Genomic DNA, 24,307 nt, shown 5'->3' on the forward strand with positions numbered 1-24,307 from the left:
GTAAATACTGGAAATAAATACAAGTACATGCTCAACACATTACAGATCATCAACTGAAGGAAACAGAAACAAGCACACAAGTGACACCATTGTTTTTGGACTAATGTCCCCAGAAAAACCTAATGCGGGAAAACCGGTGCAGCTATCTGAGGGTTTGATTTATTAAGCAGTTTCAGAATACAATCTGGGTGCCAAATCCGGCTCACCCAACAGAGAAAAATCTCGACAGTAGTACCTCTCTACTCGGAAGCAGATATTCCGGCTGAAACCCCGGATAAACACTCTGGTAGCTCCACAGCTCCAATCTGCCCCACGAAACCCTAGCGTCAGCCTCTAGGGCCACAGTTCCAATCTGCCCCACGAAACCCCAGCGTCAGCCTTTCTCTGGCCCAACGTCACTATGCCTTGGCCTGTGTCAGCCTCTGGAGGCACTGCGTCAGTCCTTTGGCCCTTTGCGTCACCCACGCTGGCCCTCTGAGACACTGCGCAGCTCCTGGTTGCCTCTGCATGAGCCCTAGCTGGCTCTGCGTGAACCCTTGGCTGCTTCTGTGTCCCTCTCTCCGGCTACTCCACTGATCCTCCCAATGTTATCTCTGCCCCTCTGCTTCTGTATTCACTGCCCCTCAGCTACAACTCTGATCGCACTCTCAACTTTCTCAGCAAACCCAGCCCCAGAAAGTCGAAATCATGATCTCTTGGTGTGTTCTCCAAGTGACCTTCAAGCCTCCTCTTATACCTTTCTCGTTGACAAATCAATGGCCGAGATTAAGTCCCTAATCAATAGCTAAGATTAGATCTGGCTTGATCCATGACTTTTGGACCATTCTAACACAGTTTTATATTAATTCACATTAATATTTTATTTTCCCTAAGTTTAGACTTAGGGGCTCCATCAAAAATATTAATTATTTTAATATCTCCCAAACTCTTTAAAATCTGCCCAAACCCTTTCTGGGTATTGGGGAAACTTAGGGGCTCCATTAAAAATATTAATTATTTTAATATCTCCCAAACTGTTTAAAATCTGCCCAAACCCTTTCTGGGTATTGGAGATCTCATGTGCCTTAGCCTCTCCACCAATTTTCGTGGCTAGAGCACATCCGATGCTACCCTAAATCAACACCTGATAAGGTAGTATCTGATGTCTATCTGCTGGAGTAATCATAGAATACGAGATTCCTCAACAATCGAATCCCCCCCCTAGTTGACACAGAGGATCACGGTGGTATTCGTCATGTGTACAAAAAGTTTGCTGAAGAGCTTCCACAACCACGTAGCTTCACACGAGATCATACTCGTAGCTATGTATTCAGTTTCAGCAGTGCTTATAGCAATCGACTTCTGCTTCCTTCTCATCCATGATATCGAAGCAGAATCCAAAGAGCACTAGCACTCAGAAGTGCTCTTGTGATCCTCCACACTACCTGCCCAGTTAGCATTCGAATAATCATGCAGCTTCACATTTCCGGCAGTGTATCTCAATCCATGAGAGATTGTGCCCCAAAGATATCTCAGAAGATTCTAGGCACCAATCCCATGAGGCTCAACCATATATGAGCTCATCATGCTAACTGCAAAACATATGTCCAAAGTTCAAACGGAAGTTCACCAAGAACATCAACGCGAATGAGTTTAAGAAACTCGGAGGCATTTCCCAAATCTGGTCTGGCATCACCACCATATAACTTCTGAAATTTAAGCTCCATCGAGGTAATCGCGGGATTGTTGTTCACCATTTCAAATCCGGAATCCAACTCCCTCTTACTTCTACAAATGAGAGGGTATGCACCTGTCAGAAATAGGTCATCCTCAGAAGGTGCCAGTATGAGAGGTCTATCATCCACAACCTTCGAGCAAAGGTTTGGATCGGCTTCACTCCTAGTGAATCTCAACATCATCAAACAGCTATCAATCTATGCCCGAGGTGTTTTGCTTCAAGCCATAGAGGGCTTTCTTCCACCTGCACACATGAGATTCCCGATCATGAATTTCAAACCCCTCGGGTTGTTCCAAACCTATGGACCTGCTACAGGAGGGGAATGGTCCCCTTGTAAGATTTCCCTTTGGTACATCTCGGACATGTACCTTCATGCTCTTCTTGAATTCAGGCATCCCTGTCACCATCTGACTCACATCGGGTAGGGCCCCATAATAAGTAGACCTCCAATGCTATAGATGAGATGTGACAACTGACATGGTCCCCAATGCACTTCCTGCAACTTGATACAACCCTGAACTCAAAATCATCTTTGAAATTTCATTTCCAAACATGTACCTTTCCATCGATGAATGCCACCCTGTAACCTTTGACTTCCATTATCGAAATGGACACCAGGTTCTTCTTGCAATTAGGTACATAAAAGAGATTCTTGTAAATGAATCGAGTTACCCTCATTCAATTGAGGGGTAACATTCTCTACACCCTTTCCGAGATAGGTGACATCGGCTCCAAGTATAATCCCACGATTGTTTCCATCTCTACTAAATTAGAGAGATCTTCCTTCTATCCGATGAAGTGCCTTGAAGCACTACAATCAATAAGCCAGATTCCCACAGAATCTAAAGAAGAGGACCAATACAAGATAACGATTCTTTATCTTATCAGAAACAATATTTGATTTTTCATACCTAGGGTTCCTTGCTTTCTTTGAAGAGTCGGTCGTTTCCTTGATGACCTACATTACTTGTCATTCCTCCGATCATTGAAGATGTCCCTGGAATGATTGTTATCTACATCAAGAGATGTGTCCCTGCCATTCAGAGACTCCTTCGCATAATGGCCGAACTTATTACAAATAAGGCATCTGCCTTTCCTTCTGCCCTGAGATCTAGTCTTCCCAATGAAGTGATCTTTAAGTAGGCCATCAAAAGCTTCTGCTGCGCCATTCTGATAATATTCTCTGCTTTGATTTCACCCTCGGTGAATTTTTGAAGAGCGATGAGGAATCCATTGATCCTTTTGTCCTTTCCCAATTGTCTTTAGTGATTGCTCTTTCACTCTTGCTTGGGCATTGCCTTCACCTCAGCTCTGATACCATGTTAATTTTAGGTATGTGCTATGCTTAGAGCAATTTATTTCAATTTTCACAGTTAGCTCAATATCTTTTCCAGATTAGCAATCACATCAGCATTAAAGAAAACTGCAGATAGAACATAAACATAAATCGCAGAAGACAAGCCAAGACAAGAGGACACAAGATGTGGCGCTAGCCAGGGACAAACCCCAATGTGGGGAAACCCTTGATCAATTCTTATTATATATTCTTCAATAGTTCAACAAAGAGAAAGAGAGAGAGATAGTACATTTACAACAGAAGTCAACACTTTGACTTATCTAGATAAGAGCATAGATCATCTCTAAGAAGATGATACACGAAATCAGTTGAAGACATGTTGCTTCAACTCATTCTCCAAGGTGACTCCTTCACCTATCATTGTGTTGCATCTCGTCATCATGTTGCACCTCATCGCGCTGCACCATGCTGCACCCATCATTACAATGTTGGACCTCATGCTGTACACATCATAGTGCTGCACCTTGTGCTGTACACATCATACTACTGCACCTTATGCTGCACTGTTGTCCCATGTGCCATAATGTTGTCCCATTGTTATGCTCCAACAAGCATCATAGCCAAGTTGTCCCAATGTGTTAGCAACACCATGCTTGCCACCATGTACTTGATGTTGTTGTTGTCCTAATGTGCTACTGTTGCACAATGTCATAGTTGTCCTAATCATTGTGTTGTCCCAACATGTTGCGGCTAAGACTCTCTTGTTTGACTGTGGTTAGGGCTGAATTAGACCAGTGTTTAGGGTTGCCTTCCATCTGCGTCTAGGGCAGCATCTTTTCCTCCAACATCTAGGGCTTCCACTCCTAGATTTCTCTTCCACTAAAACCCAAGACAAGTGGAGAGAAATCAAGATAGAAGTGTGTGTGTGAAATGACTCTCAAGTCATCTCCTTTTATACTAAAACATTGAGTACATGTGGGGTTTATTTGGTTGCTAGTTGACCTTGACAAAGTGTCTTATAACACAAATAAATTCATAATTCCATGAATACTTATCGGAATCGGGTGATCTTTAGATCAATCCTACACCTCTCGTGAGAGGGATCCAAGAAAAATATCGGTTGCCATAAATAAAATGACCCACATGGAGTTTGGCCCTAGTTGCCAATTTTAACAAAACAGAATACAATAGAGTCTATTTGACAACAAGCTATTGCTTACAGGCTATATGAACATACAAGGTTGCACGAAACGGGGAAACGGGTACGAGTTTCCGAAACGGGAAGCGATACGAAACGCGACCTCCCCAAATTTTGGAAACGGGGAAATGCGAATATATATATATATTAGGACATTTAAGAAATATGTGCAATCATAAAGCATATATGATACATTCTAATTTATTACATTATGATAAAACTATCAATTGTCAATGCATAAACTATAAGTATCTAAATTTGCATCACATTTACTCATGAATAATCACATAATGAAAATAGAAATATCCAAAATCAGCCACGAGAAATTTCTAATTTCTTGTCTCGTGCTTGATTGGGAGTCTCCTCCTACATAGTCGAACAACCTTAATGCTCTTGATTAAATACAAGTTTCATACCCTAGTACCCTACATTCTCTTGATTATTGGGAGTCTCCCCTGCATAGAGGGCTTGATTCTCTTGATTAAATACAAGTTCCATACCCTAGTACATGATAAAATCCAATGGAAACATTGCAATCCCCCCAATCTTGAAATCCTGAAAAACAGATAAGTCTGCTAGATTTTGAGTGAGATCTAAAATTCTACTTTCTCCATATGAAATCCAATGAGGGCGAAACCACTCTCAAACATCTTGAGTCATTTCATGGTAATGTTAAAAATTTAAGTAAAAGGATGAAAATGAAAAATAAAGGAGACTATCACTTTTACTTTAAGAATTTAACATTACCATGAACTGCATATCAACACTAGGGCAAAAGTTCACTTTTATAACTTTAGACAGGCATCTGGAAGCAACTAGAAGTCACTAGGCTAACGTAAAAATAGATTAGAAAACAAATAAAATAAAAAAACACAAGTAAATGCTGAAACGTGGGTCGTACGGCCCTGAAACGCGTTTCAGGCCGTACTAGCCACGTTTCAGTTTCGTGAAACGTGGCAGTACGGCCTGAAACGTGTTTCAAGGCCGTACCAATCGTGTTTCAGCGTTTCGTACCCGTTTCCGTACGGAAATGCCCTTCTGCCCCACGTTTCCTGCAACATAGTGAACATAATACAAAGGCAAGGTAGGAATAACTTCTTAGACAATTTATCATTTAGTTGTGATAGAAGCAAGTAGGGATAAATATCATAAAATAGAGCAATTAATGAATTTTGTTTAAGATATTTAAGTGGAAAACATATAGCAATTTGGTATTAATAAAACTAAGCTGATAAACAGAGTTCAACTTTAATAACTTAATTTGCAAAGTGTAGAAAACATATGGGAAAAGATTACGAAACAAAAGAGATAACAATTACTAGAAGACAGACCGGAAAACCATCACACAAGAATCTTTGAATTTCTGAACAAATAACACTGGCTACATTAGCTTATATTAATGTCAAACCCTATACAAAATATTTCAAAATTCTACCGAAAATTCCGACCTTCTTTCATTCTTCAGAACATTCTTTATAAAAAAGACTACAAACTAAAATAAGTTCTAGCATTATCTTAATTACAAAATTGCTAAAAATAAAGGAGATAAAATGTATCTCTCAAATGCATGCACATAAACAACTTTCCAAGCCTATCGGCATCTAAACATCATGTTGTCGCTGGAGTCATGGTTGGAGATAAGGATCACCAAGTCGAATTTGATGAGGTGGCATCCAAGTCAACAGTTGTCCATGAGCTTTTTCCTCACGAATTCCTAAAAAAATAGGGTCTAGTGATCCCTTCGAAACTCCAAAACCATGATAGTTGTTAGAAAACCGAGAGAGGATTTTTTAAATGGGTCTGTTACGAACAAAAACCTCTTTCGATTTTGAAAAATTCGTTCTCATTTGTTTGCAATCTGATTTTGAAAACTGTTACTAAAATAGGATTGCAAAATCCTGAAAAATAGCCTTCAAAGATCCATTTGAATCTTTCAAACTGTGACACTTATGTAAAAACTGAGAGAGGTTTTTGTTAATGGCTCTATTTTCGACAAAAGCCTCTTTCAGATTTGGAAAATTTGTTTCTAGTTGTTCGAAAACCGCGCCCAAATTTACTGCCTTTTACAAGAAAAAACAGAGTTTTAACTAACCATTTTTACAAAAATGCGCTGACACTCCCATTGTCAGCGCTTTAACCCTGTTTATTACAAACTCGCGCTGACACTCGTTGTCAGCGCTTTTAAAAAATTTCAAACTAAACAATAATAACAAATGCAACTTGCTATTGATGTGGCTTTTGCTTGGAGACATTGTTATGGGATTGAAAGAAGTGCTATTGTGGTAGATTTTGTAAGTTTATTGTTGATTCTTCATATTTTGCATGCTTTAAATGTTTAAAGTAGGGCTTCTCTTGTTCCATGTCTAAATGCTTATCATTCATGAAAATTTGCTTCATAATTGCATGTATAATTGTCTTCTTTATAGCCTATAAGTAAACTCCTAGTGTGCAGTCCTTATAATTAATTTCTTCCCTCAAAAGAATAGTAGCTAGGGTTTTAGAAGTGGATTCCCTAGAGCATCCCCCTTATTCCATCATAGTCCTTCCTTTGTATCTTGTTCCATTAAGACTCCATTTTCCCTTGTAGATTAAGGTGTTGATCTAGAAGTGTGTTGGTCACCTTTAAATTAAATAAATTTCCCTTAAACTTTCTCTCTCCTAGATGTTTAGGGCGGCCACTAGGGTTTCAAGTGCAGATTTGTGTGTAAAAGTGGTGTTTTATTGCATGAAAGTAGTCTAAGTAGTAAGTCAATGTATCTAAACCTTATATAAGCAACATCTAGCATTTTAGGTTTCCATGAATGCCTTAAAAGGGTCGATGTCACCTTCATCTATTGTTGTTTATACACATCTATCAGCCCTAAACTTGTTTGCTTGAGTAGCCCTAGTCTTTATTGGAAACCGTTGTTCCTTTCTTGTTGGGTATCATTTGTAGGGTTTTTCTTAGGCTACTATATGTCATTGCATGCCCTAATATTGAATATCATTCAAACCCTGATTTATAGCAACCTAGTCATTGGTCTAACCTTAGAGAGCTTGAACCTTAGCTTTTAATATCTTGGTTATCTTTGGCCCTGTCAAGCCTTCAATCCATATTTAGACCTTCAAAGTAAGTCATCTTGAGCTCTAGTATTAGAATACCTTATATGTGGTACAAGGAAGCCTCCCTTGTGGTTAAAATCCCACTAAACAGCATGAGGAAGGTTGTTGTGGTGACAATGGCAATCCTTCCTCATTGTTGCCATAAGTTTGGCCCCTCGCCTGGTGAAGCCTTTCACCAGACCTGCTAGATTTCGCAGCAACATGTCACATAAGAAAATTCTTGAAGGGAACTTGTTAAGAGTATTAACAAGTTCACGAAAAAAAAGAAAGGGAAAGTATCATTACAAAAAAACAAAAACAAAAAGTACATCAATGTACGAAAATGCATTAGTACAACTTGTAATCCATGAAGAAATTAAATATTAGCTGCCATAAAACAACACATGCAGAAATAACAAAAAATGTCAGCTAAGGTTGTCCCACATATGACCAAGCAAATCTTACACAACAATGCAACATGCTAAACATACATGGAATTGGTGTAAAGGTCGTTCCAATTGATAGATGCCTTGATCCATATCTCACACCCATAATGCCATAATCTTCTAGATTGATCCTGCATGAATAGATTCAGAGTCCAATTCAATTAATGTTAACATAAGTTGAAGAAAAGGCCTTAAGAAGACACATTGTTGATAAAATTATGAACTATGGAAAAACAAGAATTAAGAATCTACCTACGTCACAAAGAAAAGGCGCTAGCTCAAAACATATAACTTTTAACAATCAAGCCCATCACAAAGGCAAGTGGGGATCAAAATTTATACAAAACTATAATAAGGAACCATGCACTTGTAGTTCAAATATGCCAAACATTCAACTTCAAAATTTTGTATCAAACCCCCAACCAGTCAACATTTGCAGCCAAAAGTTGTTTTTTCCTTCCAATTGAAATTATACTAGCTTCAATTGACCAACCTAAGGGCCAAAAGTAGACTACCTAACAATAAATGCAATTCCAGCATCAATTTCAACCTTGAGCACACTTACGTGGACTTAATTTCATCGTTTATATTATTTCAAACTTGAATTTCATGATATGCCTATGTAGTCCTCTAATGACAATTGCCCCTCATTAGACTAGAGCTCTTCTAGATATTTAATTTATTCATAAAGTTGTGGTAAATCAAAAAACAATTTCTTATATTCAGCACTATACTCCATGAGTAAGGAGATATTTGGAGAGATAGGAGACAGAACAATGGGAGGCCTTTCTACAACTATGAAGAAAAGGACCCTTGTGACCTTGTAAGATGGACCTCCAAACTTATCCCACAGTTGCAGAAAAAGTGGAAGGCGGGGAATCCTAAAGCAAGTCACTTAATAAGGTGCCAATGTATTTGGAAATATCAATCCATCTCCAAGCACAAATTACCAGGGCAGTTTATGTTCCATCTTATGAACATAACTATGTATAAAATAATATAAATAATAATGATTAACAGTTATAATTAATTATGAAAGGGCATGTCCCAAAAGGCGTGACTCCTTATTAAAGGGCACTCCCACCTAACTATATATATACAGGGCCCTCATTGTATTCAATCATATCGTATTTTTTACAGTCAATTACTTATATACAATTTATATATTGTCCACATGGATTTCTTTATATTTCAGACATTATGAATAATTTGTGCGTGAGCGAATTTTGTTCATCTCATTTGGTTTTGGAGCTTTGTTTCTGATCCGACCTTTGACCATGCTCTTATCAAAGCCAATTCTAATCCTGGTCTTTAGCCACGGTCCTTTTTAGACCTTGTCTCACCTGGTTTTTGGCCACACATTCTTACAGGGTTTTAGCATGCATAGTGAAAATTTCCTGAGTTCTCTGATATGCCAGTCCTTGAACATAAAAAATAATTAAAAAAAATTAAACACTTGGCCCATTTAAAATTCATAACTTCCATTAAATGAACTATTACTTTGCTGCTAGCCCTGAGGGTTAGTTCAATTGGTTGAGACCCCATCGTTAAAGCACCTTTGTTATTGAGAGGACACAGGTTCAATTCTATCGACACTCTCGGGGTCAGGCTGCATGGTTGAGCCAGCAAGAAGTGATCCCTTCGGGTGGATCTGCCTAGTACAAATATTTTAAAGACGTAGCAGTCACAATCTTTGGGGTTTGTGAACCACACAGATAAAAGAGAGAGAGAGTATTATTCTGCTGTTATAGAAGAAATAACCAATTTACTCAATTTATAAAGGCAAATAAGATATTGCTGAAAACAATGTGTATAGAATCAAGCAGCATAACCACCGCTACAGATTTGATTCATGAAAACTGGACAAGTAAAAAAATTGGAAGAGCATCGTTGCAAATCTGATTCATGAAAACCAGACAAGTGAAAAAATAGGAAGATTATCCAAGTAAAATGAACATATAAACAAACAATTGGAAGAGTGTCATTGTTCAAGAATCCCACATATACCAATCCGACCATGGCCAAAGATGTAAACCATTGGTTGTTGGAATACATCCACGTTCAAACTATTGGCTCTTAGGGTATCAATTTTGATTTGCAGGATCTAGCTCTGCCTTCACTCTACCAAGAGCTAGTCCTAGTGCCAGGATTGAGACTGCTAGATCGTAGTGCTCTACACTCGTTGCCATTTGTTTTAGTCTATCAGTTTGATTGTAGTTCTCTACATCGTCGCCATTTGATTTTAGTCTAACAATTCATTTTGTGGCTCAATTTCATCATGGATAGCTTTTGAGGATATGGTACCACCGTTCCTAGCTATTTGTAAGACCTCCCATAACAAATATCAAAAGATATATTTGAAGTGTTCAATTAATCCAAGGGTTAGCCACATCCTTTTTAAGGATCATATCAAAGTAAGAGTCGACCAAATTTATATGTCAGGGGTGTACATCATCTTACAAAAATACTTATTATTTTGGGGAAAAGAGTTTAAGAAAAATTATAAATATATATTCAAACGTTTTAATATATTTATGTTGATTTTCCAGTGTTCTATGCTTAGCACAGTCACTAACAACAATTCTTCTTCAAATAGCAATCACTTTTACAATAAATTCAATCTGCCAATGACAGTAAGCAATTGTAGATAGAACAGTAATTCAAATGCAATAGAAGACAGCCAAGAACATGAAACAAGAGAGACACAAGATTTGGTCAAAGACTAGGGAAAAACCCCACAAGGGGGAAAACCCTTTCAAAATTCTTCTTCTATTAGATTGTCATCAAATGTTCAGTAGAGAGATACAATGTTCCAATTCATCAACAATGAGTCAAAGTTCAACAGCTTTAACTATCCAATTCAACTAACCAATTATAATATCCAATGAGAGATGAGCCCAAAAGTCAAAGTCTGCAATTTCTGGTCAAAGTCAACAATAGTCGACAGCCCTAGCCAGTCCAAAAGTCAACAGTCAATGGTCAACTGTCCTCCAAACAATTTGGCCAAATCAGCATCAAATTTGGCCTTCCAAAATCAGTCAAAACAGTCAACAAAATCCTCACAGAAATCAGTCAAAGTCAACTCTTTGACCTACAAAAACCCTAGCTTCATAATTTCGGTCAACACAGCTCAAACAGAAGTCAACGCACCAAAGTAGAATTTCATCTCTCCTCCTCGCACTTGTGAACTCAGATCCTGCAATTTCAAACTTGTACGAACCAATAAGATCAAGAGAGAGATGTGATGTGTGATGATATCCTCCAAGTGATGTGACATGATGTGTATTTATATGAGTCTTAAGGGGGTCAAATTAGCTTGCCTAGGGCGACTTGAAATTTTGTGTACTTGTGGGTTTCTCATTAAAAATAATATTTTTCCTTGACCAAATTAAATTTTTCCAAGGGCTAGTAGGGGTCTTTCTTGATGAGGAAGGTTGTCCAAAGGAGAGAATTTGTCCCTGAGCTGCCAAATTAACACTCCCTCTCAGCTAGGGAGAAATTTTTGACTACATCATGAATCTCATCTCAAAAATCTTGTCGTCATCATCACTGAATCAAGTCATATATCGTCTCTGCTCATCTGTTGAACACTCTCGAATCTAAAGAAGAAGAATCATCATAATAGGGGAGCTCAAGCTACCACTCTATATCCAAGGACAATAGGCAGGATAACCCAACTTGTCATAAGAGACAAGGATCACACATCCTATTGCCCGTTGATCTTCCCACCTTGACCCTCAAGAATCAAGTGGTAGAACACCTGCATCCTTTCACTTGGGGAGGATACCCAACTTACCAGAGGTAAGGATCACAAACTCCCAAGTCTCTCCTCATCCATTGGCCAGATGGATGGCAATCCCAACAAGCCCAGCTTGTGGGTAGGATGCATACTAGGGTATACTTTGTCAAGTCTCAAACAGATGGTAGGGGAGGATAGCCCAACTTGTCATAAATGACAAGGATCACATACACCCTACAGTGACAATAGGCAGGATAGCCCAACTTGCCATAAATGACAAGGATCACAAATCCTATTGTCCAAAGATCCCTCAACCCCGGGAGCTCTCATGGCTCAATTCCTCACCCTGGGAGCTCAAATAGGGGGGAAGAGCATAGCTTAGTGTCCTCAATCAGCCAAGACCCTTACCCAAGAGGATCACATCCATCAATCCAAGCTGCTTTCTGAAGACCAAGAACTTCCCTTTTGACAAAGCCTTGGTAAGAATATATGCTATATGCTCATCAGTTGAAATGTGATGGAGTCTCACTGCACCTCTCTACACCATGCATCGAATATAGTGATACCTGATCTTAATATGCTTGGACTTGTCATGGAACACGAGATTCTCTGCCAATTGAATCCCACTCTTGTTGTCGCAATATATCATTGTCGTATCAAGAACTTGCTCAAACAACTCTCCAAAGACTTTCCTCACTGCCTCACAGCGACCAATGTTAGCCGCAATATACTCTGCCTCGACCGTGCTTAAAGCAACGGACTTTTTCTTCCTACTCATCCAAGATATCATGGCAGAACCCAAACTAATGCGACACCTTGATGTGCACTTCCTATCAATAACATTTATGGCCCAGTCAGCATCAGTGTACCCATGAAGTCTCACATCTTCAGTAGTATATCTCAGACCAAGATTAATCGTCCCATGCAAATATCTCAGCACATGCTTGGCAACAACCCAGTGTGCATGAAGAGGCTCAGTCATGAATTGACTCAAAGTGTTAACTGCAAAACATATGTCCGGACGGGTGTTCACAAGGAACATCAATGCCCAATCAACTGTCAATACTAAGAGGGATTTTCCAAGTTAGGTCCTGCAACATCTCCACATAACTTCTTGAAGTTCATCTCCATCGGTGTGGCCATGGACTTGCATTCTACCATTCCAAATCTTTCCAATAGTTTCACCACATATTTTCCTTGTGAAAGGAAAATCTCACCAGGCCTTTGCCACAACTCTAAGCCCAGGAAGTAGTGCATCAGTGCAAGGTCCTTCATCTGAAACTCAAAGGCCAGCTCCCTCTTGCACTCGAGCATCAGAGGCTCACTACTTGTCAAGAATAGATCATCAACATATAAAACCAAAACCAAAGACATACCTTGGACCATTTTGAAGTGGACGTTTGGGTCGGCATTGCTTCTTGTAAATCAAAGCTTCACCAGGTAGCTATCAAAACAGGCATACCAAGCTCTTGGGGTTTTCTTCAATCCATAAAGTGCCTTCTTCAACCTACAAACGTGAGTATTCCTATCATGTACTTCAAATCCCTGTGGTTGCTCAACATATACTTCTTCCTGTAGTATGCCATGAAGAAATGTAGTCTTAGACTCTTCACATCCATCTAGTGAAGAGTCCATCCCTGGCTAGCAGCAAGGGCAACAATAGATCTAAATTTCTAATAGTAGTGTAGCGGGCAACTGGTGCAAAGATGTCACCATAATCTTCTCCCTCTTTTTGGGAGAAACCTCTACCCATGAACCTCGCCTTATATTTCTCAGTACTTCCATAAGCTCCATGCTCAATCTTATACATCCACTTAGAAGTCACAATAGACTTCCCTTTGGGTCTCAGAACAACTTCCCAAATATCATTCTTTATAATAGATTCATATTCTTCGACCATAGCATCTTTCCAAACATGTTCTTTCACTACTTCTTAAAAGGTGGGGCGTTTAGCCTATTTGATGGAGCTCATAGCCACAACATATTCTTGGTATCGACATGGCTTCTTACTTTCATTGAAGGTTCCTCTAGCAGCAACATGTCTTCCAGCTTCTTGTAATGTATCACGAAGCCAAAGTGGTCTTTTCCTAGCAAGAGGATCATATGGAGGAGGATCCAAGGGGTCCATAGGTTCCCTGGGATCATCAAAAACATCTTTCTCAGGTTCAGGCACAAATGGACCTTCTAGTAGGTCCATGTCATCATCCTTCTTGTCAACAGGAGGAGGTGGAGGAATGTCCCTAGCTTTTCCAAGGGCAGCGTCTTCATCGAAAGTCACATCCCTACTAAACTCGATATTCCTTTGGCCAAACACATATGTTCTAAAAGCTTTAGAATTATCACAATACCCAACAAATGCACCTTTCTTTCCAGTGCCTTCCAGCTTGTTACTCTTGTCCTTTGGTAGATGAAAATATATGGGGCAGCCAAAGATTCCTAAATGACCGACATCAGGCTTGAATCTTGAGAACACTTCTTCAAGAATCTTGTCACCCAAGGCTTGGCTTGATGAGGAATCCTATTTTGAACATAGACTGTTGTATTAGTGGATTCTCCCCAAAGGAACTTCGGCAGCTTTTGATCATGCAACATGTCTCGAGCAACTTCCATGATGGTCTTGTTCTTTCTTTCAGCCACACCATTTTGCTCGATATTATAAGGTACAATGGTCTCCTTCTTGATTCCAGCCTTCTTACAAAAGTCAATGAACTCATTAGAAGTATAATCTCCACCATTATCAGACCTAAAGGCCTTGATTCTTTCCCCTGTTCGATTCTCTATTAGTGCCTTGAAGTCCCGGGACACCTCAAATGCTTCGTCCTTGTGCTTCAAGTAGAATATCCATGTCTTTTGGGAGAAGTCATCCACAAAGATTATACAATATAGATAGCCACCAAAAGGTTTTACCGGCATGGGTCCACATAGATCAGAATGTATGATTTGTAGAATATAATTGGTTCTGCTTTTGCTAGAAGGAAATGGTCCCTTCAACTTCTTTCCACTGGCACATCCTGGACATACCCCATCATGCTTGTTTGAACTTCTCGCATTCCAAAAACCATCCTTCTTACTTTGGGCAAGGCTTCATAATGTAGATGAGCAAACCTTCGGTGCCATAACTCACTTTGATAATTACTATCATGTAGCATTGCTCGCAATGGTCTTTTGTTGACTCTATAGAGTCCTTCAATTCTAGATCCCAAGGTGAATGCATCCCTCATGTGAGATTCCATAAGCCAAGTGAGGACTTTTACCCTTATGAAGGCAACTCTCATCCCTTTGTCTTCCAAGGCAGATATAGATACAAGATTCTTCTTTGATCCCGGTACATCCATAGCATCCTGAAGAAGTATAGTTTCCCCATAATCCAAACGAAATGTGACAGAACCAAAACCCTTCACAGGATCAGTAGAGTTGTCCCCAAGAATGATCTTCAGATTAGTCTCCCTCTCAACCAAATTTGACAGGACTTCATGATACCCAGAGAAATGTCTAGAGGCCCCACTATCTAAAACTTCTCTACAACTCAGCCTCCCTGCGTGCGCGCTGAACGTACTCGTATAGGCCTGTATTAATTGATTGCAGCCCCTGGTTGAAGTATGCACTAGATGGAAGTGATCTGAAACTGTTCAGCCTCTCTTTCTACACTGATGTGTTGATATGAAACCCTAAGCGCTGAACAAAACACCCTTCACTTTGCTGAGCAGAATACCAAGGTTGTCTGGTGCATAATAAGCTAGGTCTACGCCCTTTTTGTTGATTTAGGGTAGCATCGAATGTGCTCTAGCCATGAAAATTGTTGGAGAGGCTAAAGCACATGAGATCTCCAAGACCGATAAATGGTTTGAACAAATTGTACCCAGTTTGGGAGATATTAAAATAATTAATATTTATATGGGTATTAATATAAGACTAGGTTAGAAGGTTCCAAAATTCATGGATCAAGCCAAATCTAATCTTAGTCGTTGATTAGAGATTTAATCTCGGTCGTTGAAGGACCAACGAGAAAAGTATAAGAGGAGGTTTTAGGGTCAATTGGAAGATACACCAGAGTGATCAGTCATTCGATTTGCTAGAGTGGGGTTGTTAAGCAAAGTCGAATCAGTGATCAACAGCGAGGGGCAATGAGTACTAGACAAAGAGGCAAAGATAGTGCCAAGAGACCAGCGCAGAGGCAGAGAGCGAGAAGCAACAGCCAGAGCAAGCCACGCAAAGACAGCACACAGGCCAGAGGGACTGCGCTATCCACGCAAAGAGCTGTAGGAGTGACGCAGAGGGTCCCAGAGGCTGCGCAGTGCCTCAAAGGGCTGACGCAGAGGGGTTTGGGGCTGATGTAGAGGCCAGAAGGACCAACGTAGTGCTTCAGAGTCGTTGGGGAGGGTTTCATGCGACAAAAATTCTGAATACTTGTTTTCGAATAGAGAGGTATTGCTGTCGGTTATTTTTCTCTGTCGGGTGAGCTAGTTTGGTGCCCAGTTGTACTCAAGGAAATACTGCATAATTATATACCCTCAGAATAGCTGCATCAGTTTTCCCGCATTGGGTTTTTCCGGGGACATTTGTCCAAAAATAGCGGTGTCACTTCTGTGTTTGTTTTCTTTCAACTGGCGATCTGTAGATGTTGAGACTGTATTGTATTTATTTTGTTATTTATATGTTTTAAATTACTTTTTCGACTTTAACAAGTAGAAGAAATAAACCAGCAAAATACAAATTAAATTTATAATGGCTAGACTTAGAAATTTCAACACTTTTCTCTCCTTGAAGTCGACCTAGACCCACCAATTCCACGAATGTCTCAGATTAAATCTCAATGGATGGTTGAGATTGTTTCACTTTTTTACTATAGTAATATTAAAATTTTCCTAAGTCAAAAATGATGAGAAAAAATAAATTTGTGCCTGGGCCCCACTTGTGGATCCCTTTGCCAAATTTAGTGCACCTATTAAATTTAGCATAACCCTTCCTCCTCTAACTCCATTTAACACTCCCTCTTAGAGAGAAAGGTGTTCTAAATTGTTGGATGGTGCTGACTTGTCATTGATGTCAATCTTGGGGTTTGATTAGGTTTGACTTTGACTAAAACACCATCCATTGATGTCAACTAGTTAATGAATGCTTCCTAGTAATTGTCGAATTACATCAAGTTGGCAACTCCATTGTTGGATGGCTGAAAACCCCCAAGTCCTAGGGTTTGGGTTCCCTAGACTGCAGATGTACCCTGACTTTGTCAAAGGTTTTTCACATGGAAAATCATGGAGTTTGGGATGGAGACCCACATCACTAGATTCTCCTCAGAAAGATGTTTCTTGTGGCATGTGGTACACCACGTGGTTCCTCTTGGTTTGAGAAATATTCACATTTGAGGTCAAAGACCCCACTATTTGGGCTAAAACCCCAAGGGGTGGTGACTTGGCATGTTTCTATTGGTTGTGGGAATTCAAGTTAAGCATAAGGGTTCATTGTCACAATATGATCTTAAGGAAGAGCATCACCCTACTCGGCACCGACAAACATTGTTTTAAAAAACGGCTGAGTCGACTCTGACTCGGTCGAGTCAGACCAAGCCAATGCCTAGCCGGGTCGGCTCAGTGGCCGAAACGGAACGGCTAGCCGGGTTGTTACCGAACCAGTCATTGACTTGGTCGACACAGTAACAACTCGGCCAACTCGGTAACAACTCAGCCGACTCAGTAACAACTCAGCCATCTAAGCTCTTTGACAAAAATCCTGAAGCACATTTGTCAAAAGTTGTTCCGCCTCCTACATATCAATGGTTAGGTTGTTGTTTATTGCATATTTATAGCCCTAAAGTAATCTATCACTATGAGAAAGTTTTGAAAATTACAACGCCGAAGAATGGTTATCCTAGTGGCATGAATTAGAAAACCGAAACAATGCATTGAGCCATACAATGTTTTTAAAAGGCAAACGTCTAGCAATGGGATAATAGATACATATCTACCTCTGATTGTTCTGGAGCTTGAGCAGAATTAAATCAAGGGTTTTGAGACTTCATTAGGGGCAGAGAATTGGTATTATTGTTGTAGTCTAGTGATTGTCCTTAGGCTGAGGCAAAAAGGAATCCTAGCATTGGTGGCTAAGTATGAACTTTGTATTGGACAATGCATTGGGTGCCATTTTGATATAATGGATATATTCATGAGCCTACTTTGATCATATGTTGTCTTCTCTCTATATTCTAAAGCTTTGTGTTTGGAAACATGAATGAAAATCTTTAAAATTATGTTTTTCTATAAAAAAAAGAAATAATTAATGTATTTTTTACAATCACTGAATCATTGAAATCAAACCGGCCAAGTCGATACCGAGTCAGAGTCAACCCTCGGTTGTTTCCGAGTTGGAGTCGGAGTTTTAAAACATTGCCCACAAATGGCATTCCTCCTTAACTAATAAGTCAAATCTAATACCTAATGGGCAGCCCTCCTATTACTTTGGACTTAAGAAAACAAACTAATAATATTCGTTATATAAACTAACATACTTAAGAGGTTTTCTTAGGACTTAAGACTCCACCAACACCTAACCTAGAAGCCCCACTAAAACACTATAAAAGGAAAGACTTTAGTCATCCTAAGTCGCATAAACTCAACGAATTTCTTAGCTCTGAAAATGTTTGTATTCGGACCTCCTGTAGCCAGTGGTTTTCAGCCTTGTTGAGGATACCTAAGGCAAATAACATTTGCAAAAGCTCAGACCTCCTGAAGTAGAGACAAAGGCCTAGCGAAAGGATCAGAGGGTAGAAAGTCTTTGAGGGAAATATCACCTTGTAACAGCTTAATGACATGATGATGGATAGTAGTATATGAGCAGTGAAAAGACATATATTGGTAGCTCCCTGTGGGCAGAGCTTAAGAACATTGGTAGCAGGTCATAGGGATGACCTGAGGCATCTTGGAGCATGCCATTATCAGACATTCGTGTTCAGCGTTTGCAGTAGAAGACTTTAGTCATCCTAAGTCGCATAAACTCAACGAATTTCTTAGCTCTGAAAATGTTTGTATTCGGACCTCCTGTAGCTAGTGGTTTTCAGCCTTGTTGAGGATACCTAAGGCAAATAACATTTGCAAAAGCTCAGACCTCCTGAAGTAGAGACAAAGGCCTAGCGAAAGGATCAGAGGGTAGCAAGTCTTTGAGGGAAATATCACCTTGTAACAGCTTAATGACATGATGATGGATAGTAGTATATGAGCAGTGAAAAGACATATATTGGTAGCTCCCTGTGGGCAGAGCTTAAGAACATTGGTAGCAGGTCATAGGGATGACCTGAGGAATCTCGGAGCATGCCATTATCAGACATTCGTGTTCAGCGTTTGCAGTAGTGCAGAGTGTTTGGTACAGTGTTGGTAGCCAATTTGTGAGCTCATGATCACCAGTTGTGAGTGATTCAATTCTGACACACAGTGGCCCATGTGAGTAGTGACTTACAGTGATAAGCAGTAGCTGGTTGTATAGCGATGAGCAGTGGTCAGCTTGTACAGTTGACAATTGATTTGGAAGTGTTGACAGTCGGGGATTGATGAGCAGTATTGTGCAGTAATCAACTTGAGCAAGATTGTGCAGTGGTCAATGGCTACAACGATTTGACAGATACACAACATATTCTTTACAGCTTTACTATATTGGTTCAGAGCATAGGGGGATCCAGTCTTAAAATTGTGAAACGTGGTCTATCGGCTCTTCTGGGTGGAGACACATTCAAGTTCTGGCCTGAGAACTCTTCAGGGTAGCAGGGTGGTACAAGGCAAGTGATTGGAGTCACCTTCAAGATGGAGCCTGAGAACACTTCAGGGTGGCAGGGTGGTGCTAGGGCAGGTCGTAGCCTGCATAGGGCATAGGGGCGTCCTTTCAGTTGTGGGGGATAAATTACAGGGCAGTGAAGCATCCTTCCGACAACAATTAGTAAACAGAGTGTGGGGGACTCATCAAGTTGTGGCCTGACTCACAGAGCGTGGGGTGTCCTCCTGGTTGCAGCAAGTTATTAGGGTGTAGTAGTGTCCTAAAGGTTGTAATCTGTAAATTAGGGTGTTGGAGCCTCCTTCAGTTGTGGCTAAGAACTTGATGTAATTATTACTTTCTTTTAAAGAGAAGAAGAAGACAATTATTAAGAAGTGGTTGGCAGTTTTTGACCCAGAGGGGGTTTTCCACCTAAAATCTTTGTGTTCATTATTTTATCTTTCTGCATTGTCGCATGGTGTTGTATATTGTTGATTATTGTTTATGATTACCTGAAGAAGAACAATAATAATACCTGAAGATTAACTAACGCTCTAAAAAAAAGATTAAAACTACTAATTTCTAAGAAATATTGATTCACTCCCCTCTCAGTATTTCCAACATGAACTACACTTAGTTTGTCCCTAAAATAGACAAAGCTCCCTCTAGGCAAAGCTTTGGTCAATATGTTCGTTGTCTGCTCTACTGTAGGAATGTATTTCAATTTGATCTTACCCCTCTGAAAACAATCTCTAGTATGGTGGTAATGGATCTCGATGTGCTTGCAGCAGTCATGGAACATTGGATTGTCAAAGAGCCTAATGCAACTTTGATTGTCACAATGTATAACTGTAGGCTCCAACCTCTAACTGAAAAGCCCAACAAGCAACTTCCTCAACTAGATGGCCTCACAAGCTGCCAAGCTGACATACATGTATTCAACCTCGGTTGAGCTTAGTGCCATTGATCTTTGCTTCCTGTTGAACCATGAAACAGTTGCTGACCCAACACTGAAGGTGCAACTTGAAGTACACTTCTTGTCTATCCCTCCCAAACCCTAGATCAAAGCCTCCTCCCAGCACCAAGTCATCTCTCCAAGATGATCTTCCAATTAGGTCGAAGTCAAATCAAAACAACCAGAGACAAACCCTTCCAGAACTGCACCAAACTTAGAATTTCGGCCTGCTAGCTACAGAATTTCGGACCTACAACTACACAACTTTAGAATTTCAACCCCCAAAACTTCAACCCTTGCAACAGTTCTGTAACTTCAAAACTAGGGCAAAACTTCGATTTTCTTCTCTTCCAACTGTTGCTTCCTTCTTCCTTGCCTTTCTTGTCCTTTTTCCTCAGCTTCGCACTTGAGATCGAAGTTCCTTGATTGCAAATTGAATTGGTCAGTGAATGAGGTCGAACTCCTTCTATTTATAGGCTTTTGGGTGAGTCAAATACCCCTCTTTGGGCTGACTTGTGCTAGGAGGCTTCTAGGGCTTTCTAGACTTAATCTCAGTCGTTGAAGTCTCAACGAGAAAAGTATAAGGAGGCTTGGGGTTCATTTAGAAAGACACACCGAGAGAACAAATTGATCTAGAGTTTGAATTCTGGGGCTAGGAAGCTGAGAAATTCGAACCAAGTGATCATTGTACAGCAGAGGGGCAGGGATAGTTTGGGAATACTACGCAGAGAGGTGGAGAGCCACTAGTGGAGGCAGTGCAGCATCTATAGGGACTAACGTTGGGCCAGTCTGGGCCCATGCAGTCTTGACGCAAAGCCAGAAGGGCCAGTGCAGAAGTGAGGTTGCCCTCACGCAGAAATCCTAAACTGCGAGGGAGCTGACAAAACAGCCAAGAGAGGTTGATGCAGAAGCTCCAGGAGGCAGAAATGACAGTGCAGAGCTGGCACAGAGCCTGTAAGGTTGACGCAGGGCTAGCGCAGAGATAGTCGGGGTTACCCAGTTCTGCTGCCGAATGAACCAAAAACTGTCGGGTGAAGTGAGGTAATCTCACTCAGTTTTCCGCCATTATATTTTTCTCTGTAACTGGATTGCTGGGAGGGCATCCAGCATTGTATTCAGAACTACTGCTTAATAATATAAAACCCTCAGAGTTGTTGCACCGGTTTTCCTGCATTGGGTTTTTTCGAGGACTATTTTGTCCTAAAATAGCGGTGTCCAATGTATCTTGTTCTTTGCTCAATTTCTTGTTTCATGTAATCAAATCAAATTGGTGTAGGCTGCAGAAGTAATTTGCTTCAGTATTATTCAGAAAATAACTTGATAATGTATATTAAAATCAAGTAGGTGAAGTAAATTCAGTTTTGCTGCAATGGGGGTTCCTTGAGAGTAGGAATTTTCACATCCTTGCTAGCTATATGGGATACCATATGTTCTTGAACTCTATCGAGAATGATCCTCTTAGCTCTCGCCATCTCAGCCATGTACTTCTTGAGCAGATCTGCATCAGCGGGTACAACTACCACACTATTGACATAAGCTTTGAGATCATGCTCATCTAGAAGGCAGGAAATCCTAGCCTTCCAGATCACATAGTTTGAGGCTCTGTCCAACCGATCTTGATCTCTCAACCCAGCTGATGCCATCTCTCCTAAAAAAGTCGAACTGCTCCCTCTTCTCCTCTGTGCAGTTATTACCCAGCTATTCGCACTTCTGCCCAGCCGTTGTTGTGCTTGGAAAATTCGAACTTCTTGGCTAGAAGTCCTCTGAGGAAGAAATTCCCTCAGTATGTGCTATTCTCTCCTTTTGACGCTATTCTACCAGCAACTACTGCAAAATATTTGTCCTAGCTGAAGATCTGCTCTGCAAGGAAAATGCGTTGCTCCCTTCTACCTTTGGAAAGCTTCGATCTCGAAATCGAATTTCTCTGTCGACTCACTCAGAAAAATCGATCTTCCCTCAGAACTTCGACCTCCTTGGCCTAAGGATTGCGTTGCCTCTACGGTTTCGAATTGCTGCCAAGGCAGGAATTCGAACCTCCTCCTTCCTTTCTGCAACTAAGCTCTTCTGCTCATGGTCTATGCTCTGATACCATGTGAAAAATCAGTTACCCAATTTATACTGCAACTAACTGATGATATTTCTCCTATTTGTTAATTACTTGAACAAATTACTTGCAGTGTTCTACAACAAATATAGAAATACATACATTGCAGCCTCCACAAATTAAATACTGCGGAAACTAAATACGACATAGGAGAGAAATAAACACACACACATCTACACAATTGTTTTTGGACAACGTCCCCGGAAAAAACCAACTCAGGAAAACTGATGCAGCAGCTGAGGGTTCTATTATTATGCAGTAGTTTCTGAGTACAAATCGTTGGGTCCTTAAATTGGTTATCTGATACAGAGGAAAACTGACAACGAGTTAGTGAGAAAAATCTCACACTGATTCGAGAGATCCGACACTAATCAAGGACAGGCTAGCTGGCCCCACGTTGCCTCTGCGCAGCTTCTGCGTCAATCCTACGCAGCTCTACATCACACTTGTTGGGCTCTACGTCACCTCCTCTTCTGATCTCCTATTGTCTGGAAATTTGACCCTCTAGCCCTCCATTCTCACACCCCGGCTTCTGGCACTAGATCTCGACTTTGCCAGCTGAATTTCGAACTCCCTCTGAAGCTTTGTGCTGCCTCTCTGAACTGCTCTATGCCTTGTTTTCCTTGCACTCTCCAGATCTAGAAAAATCTCCTCAGGACTACTATCCCTACCCCTCACTGCAAGAAGATCACTCGATCTCACCCTGGCAACTCAACGCTACTACTCTTGAGAAATTCGATCTCTGATCTCTCATTCGATGTGTTCTCCAAGTGCCCATCGAACTCCTTATAATCTCTCGTTGGCACTCCAACGGCCAAGATTAAAACATAATCAAGGGCTAAGATTAACTAGGAGTTTATCCTCATCTTCTTCTAGAGGATTCACACCTGATTTAATTAATACCCTTCAATTAACCAGATTTCCTAAATTTAGACATAGGGAACCATTTAAAAGTTAATTATTTTAATTAGATCATCTTTAGGTGGAATTTTTCCAAACGATTTATGGGTATTGGAGAATGCATGTGTCTTAGCCTCTCTGCAAAATCTCAAGGCAAGAGCACATCTGATGCTACAGAAATCAACAAGAAATCCCTCCAAGACCAAGACAAAGTCACCTCCTTCAAGTCGGGTTCAAAAGAATAATACAAACCTCTCAAATAGACATGTCGGCTCACAATCATGTCATGTCGGCTTATTTTCATGCGAAACAACTATAAATAGGGTTGTTCGTGTTCATTTTAGAGCAGAATTTCAGAGAACTTCGGACAAGAAGAGGACTGCAATATGAAGTTTGAAATCACATAAAGGAAGCCTCTCTCCAAGCGAAGAAGGAAAGACTAAACAACAAGTTGGTTTGGATTGTTTTAAGGGCTGATATCCATCACACGCACGAGGAGAAGGATCATTTGCTGCAAGGGTAGTCGAGACTATATCAGTCATCATAGAAGGCTGAGTCAAGCAAGAGGACAAATCTAGAGTGCAAGCCGAGTAGACAAGAAAGTAGCCTCCAACTAAAGCGAAGGAAATCAAGGTTACAATCTTGATGATTCACACGTGCTAGGGTTTCTGAAGGAAGCCGAGAATTGCAGGAAGCCGAAATCTAAGGAGCAACCAAGAAGGAAAGAAGAATCAACAGTTTGACCATCGTTGACTCAAGGAAGGAAAGGGTCAAGCTTAGAAGCTTTGTGTCTTGGTCTTGGAGAGGCAAATAGCTCAAGAGTCTTGGACTTGGTATTCGTCAATTGGAATCTCTATAAGAAGAATAATTTGTTCAGGTTTTCCTCTCAAAGAGTGAAAGGTTTTGGCCCTGGTTGATAGCCTATATTTTGTGTCTCTTGTCTTTTTATGGTTTATGCATTGGTAGTTGTTTGATGAAGAAGAACACCAATAACCTAAGTAAAAGAATATCCTAATCTAAAGAAGTAAAAAGCACTCACAAGCAGTTATTAAAAGAAGAGAAATCACTTAATTGCTATGACCTAGATTTCTCAATAGGATTTGGGGCTGAATTGAGTTTGGTGATGCCAGAGG

General features: G+C 40.4%; 1 protein-coding gene across 1 annotated transcript in view; it reads right to left on the reverse strand.

The window, feature by feature from the left end:
• LOC149209613 (beta-galactosidase) overlaps window positions 1-24,307 on the reverse strand; it is a 357,426-nt gene that overhangs the window by 245,483 nt on the left and 87,636 nt on the right. Inside the window, exon 6 of the mRNA XM_089396421.1 lies at window positions 7,785-7,870. Within this exon, the coding sequence (XP_089252547.1) occupies window positions 7,785-7,870 (86 nt within the window). The remainder of the gene's footprint in view (window positions 1-7,784; window positions 7,871-24,307) is intronic.

This window comes from Pinus tabuliformis, chromosome 1_2 (genome assembly GCF_031772625.1).
Source record: "Pinus tabuliformis cultivar Carrire ecotype Pingquan chromosome 1_2, CPIR1, whole genome shotgun sequence".
NCBI lineage: Eukaryota > Viridiplantae > Streptophyta > Pinopsida > Pinales > Pinaceae > Pinus > Pinus tabuliformis.